Here is a 2,652-nt window from a genome sequence, read left to right on the forward strand (position 1 = left end):
CTTTCAGCTCCTGTTTTGCTCCTTTCAGCTCCTGTTTTGCTCTTTTAGCTCCTGTTTTGCTCTTTTAGTTAGTTTTGCTCGAAGCTGTTCTCTTGTTAGAACTTCTTTAGCTGTTTTAGCTGTCTCGCTGTGCTACTCTTTATTGTAATGGTTGGACTGGACCTGGATTTTAGCTCCAATTAGGCGGTTTGGTTCCTAAAGAAGCTGAAAACTGGACCCCCCTGTCCATGATCAGCTGAAGGACAGTGGATCTATGAGGTGGTTGGTTCTGTTTGAGGTTCTGTTCAGGTCCTGAAGTCCGGATCAGCTCAAAGAACTGATCCGGACTTCACCAGGACCCAGTCTGGATTTTTTGAGGACCAGACCAGACTTGAAGAGCAGATCTCGGCTCACTTGGATCCGGTCCCGCCGGTTCGGACCCGGCTCAGCTGCGGGTCCAGGTTCGCCTCCTCCGGTTCTGATTGGCCTCCGGCGGCAGAGAGGATCTCCTGGACCCATCTGGACCGGCTCGGTTCGTGCGTCAGCGCGCGGATGGGCGGCGCGTCCGGGTCTGAGGTGATCCCCGCCTTTAAAAGGTTCGGGAGGTTCTGAGTGCGTCACAGAGACCCGGCAGAACCAGGATCCCCCAGAACCCCGAGCAGAACTTCGTCCTGGCGGAACCCGGAACCGTTTTCTCCGCTGATTTGAACGTTTGTCCTTTTTTCTTGTTCTGGAGTTTTTTTTTTCTTCCCGAACCAGAACCAGAACCAGCTGCGGGTCCGGACTAAGAACAGAGGACCCAGAGGAGCAGCTGGGTCGGGTTTATGGAGGAGGACCGGAACCAGTCCGATCCCAGAGTCTGAAGTCGACATGAAGTCTGCAGAGGAAGGTACGACCCGCTTCGGCCCGTTTGGGTTTTCTCAGAACTTCCTGTTTGATGAAGATGATGTTCGGACATCTTCCTCTTTGCTCCGGTTCTGTGGTCTGAGCCTCCACCCTGCTGGTCCCGACCCAGTGGGCGTGGTTCGGTCAAAGTGGCCCAGAATAGCAGAACCTGGACAGATGAGGAGCCATTGGACCGGTTCGGATCCACCAGAACCTGCAGCACTTTGGACCGACTTGGTTCGGTTCCGTTACAACCAAAGTTTTTCACTTTTTACACAAATTACAACTTTTTTTTGTTTGTTTTTTACTTTGTTAATTCAGATCAACTTTAAATTATTTATTTATTTATTTGTTTATTGGTTTGGACTGAATTTATCATTTTAATTCAAATAAACAAGATTTAAACATTTCTGTTAATTTCAGAACATTCAACCAACATGAATTTAATTAATTAGTTCAATTAATTAATTTAGTTTATAATTACGTCTCGTCTGTTTGAACTTTTAATTCATATTTAAATAAAAGAGATTAATTCATGTTTATTCATAATTAGTTGTTCAAATGTAAACAACAAACAGGAAGTAGTATTTTTAGATTTAGCAGCTGTTAGGAGTTTTTAATTAATTTAGCTGTGGAGCCGAACATCAGCTAACAGGCTAAGCTAACACGTAGCTCGTCCTGGGACAACAAATCTTCAGCTTCAGGGTTTCTGACAGTTTCCAGCTGAGAACGTTCTTTGATGGAACTTCATCACATCAGATCAGCTGATCCTGCCGGACACAACCTGGGCTCAAACCTGTGGCCTCACGATGGTGAGGCAGTGGCGCTGACCACTGAGCTACCGCTGCCCCTTGATGCTAAAATAATTTATATTTAGAGGCTAAAATATCTGATTGACCCTGAAACCAGAGAAACTGAATTTTCTGTGAAAAGAGCCGAATGAATGACCAAGAGCCGAACAACAGCTGAAGCAAGGATACCACGAGCTAAAAGGAACTGGATCTAAGCTAAAAGCAGCAGAACAGTAGCTAAAACTAAAACAATAGTTGTGCAGTGCTTAAAAGATGCAAAAGTCTGGCGAAAAGTAGCAGAAGGTTAGCTAAAAGTAGCAGAAGGCTAGCTAAAAGTAGCAGAAGGCTAGCTAAAAGTAGCAGAAGGCTAGCTAAAAGTAGCAGAAGGCTGGATAAAAACAGAAACCAAACGTTAGCTAAAAGGTCAAAATAACAACATTTTACCGTAAAGTTAATGGTTTGCTAAAAGTAGTGAAAAGCTAAAGATTTAAAGTAGCTGGAGGTTCTTCTTCTTCTTCTTTCAGCTTTTCCCTCTTCAGGGGTCTCCACAGAGAGTCCTCCTCCTCCATCTCACTCTGTCCTCCGTGTCCTCTCTAACTTCATCCAGATGCTAAATGTTCTGAACTTATTCAGCTCATTTCTTTCTTGGAGACACTCAAAGATCTTCACAACAATCTGTGCCTCATTGACCCGTTCATACAGCTCTATACTAGATCTCTACAGAGAATAATCAGAGCTTTATCACATTCATACACTGATGGGACACATCAGAGGCAACGAGGGGTTCAGTGTCTTGCCCAGGGACACTTCGGCAAGTGACTGCTGGTGGATTTGAACCCCCACCTCTTGTATTGGAGGACGACTGCTCTAACCACTCAGCCACAGCCGCCCTCCTCTTTATCTTTTTCCTGCAGCTTCATTTCTAACATCCTTCTACCAATATACCCACTGTCCCTCCTCTGGACATGTCCAAACCACCGTCCCTCCTCTGGACACA

General features: G+C 45.4%; 1 protein-coding gene across 1 annotated transcript in view; it reads left to right on the forward strand.

Moving 5' to 3' along the window:
- The first annotated feature begins 828 nt into the window (after window positions 1–828).
- The window catches only part of nfatc1 (nuclear factor of activated T cells 1), a 41,518-nt gene continuing 39,694 nt past the window's right edge, over window positions 829–2,652 (forward strand). Inside the window, exon 1 of the mRNA XM_037693352.1 lies at window positions 829–868. Coding sequence (XP_037549280.1) covers window positions 850–868 — 19 coding nt within the window. The 5' untranslated portion in view covers window positions 829–849. The remainder of the gene's footprint in view (window positions 869–2,652) is intronic.

Source organism: Nematolebias whitei, chromosome 19 (genome assembly GCF_014905685.2).
Source record: "Nematolebias whitei isolate Nwh7 chromosome 19, NemWhi1, whole genome shotgun sequence".
Taxonomy (NCBI): Eukaryota; Metazoa; Chordata; class Actinopteri; order Cyprinodontiformes; family Rivulidae; genus Nematolebias; species Nematolebias whitei.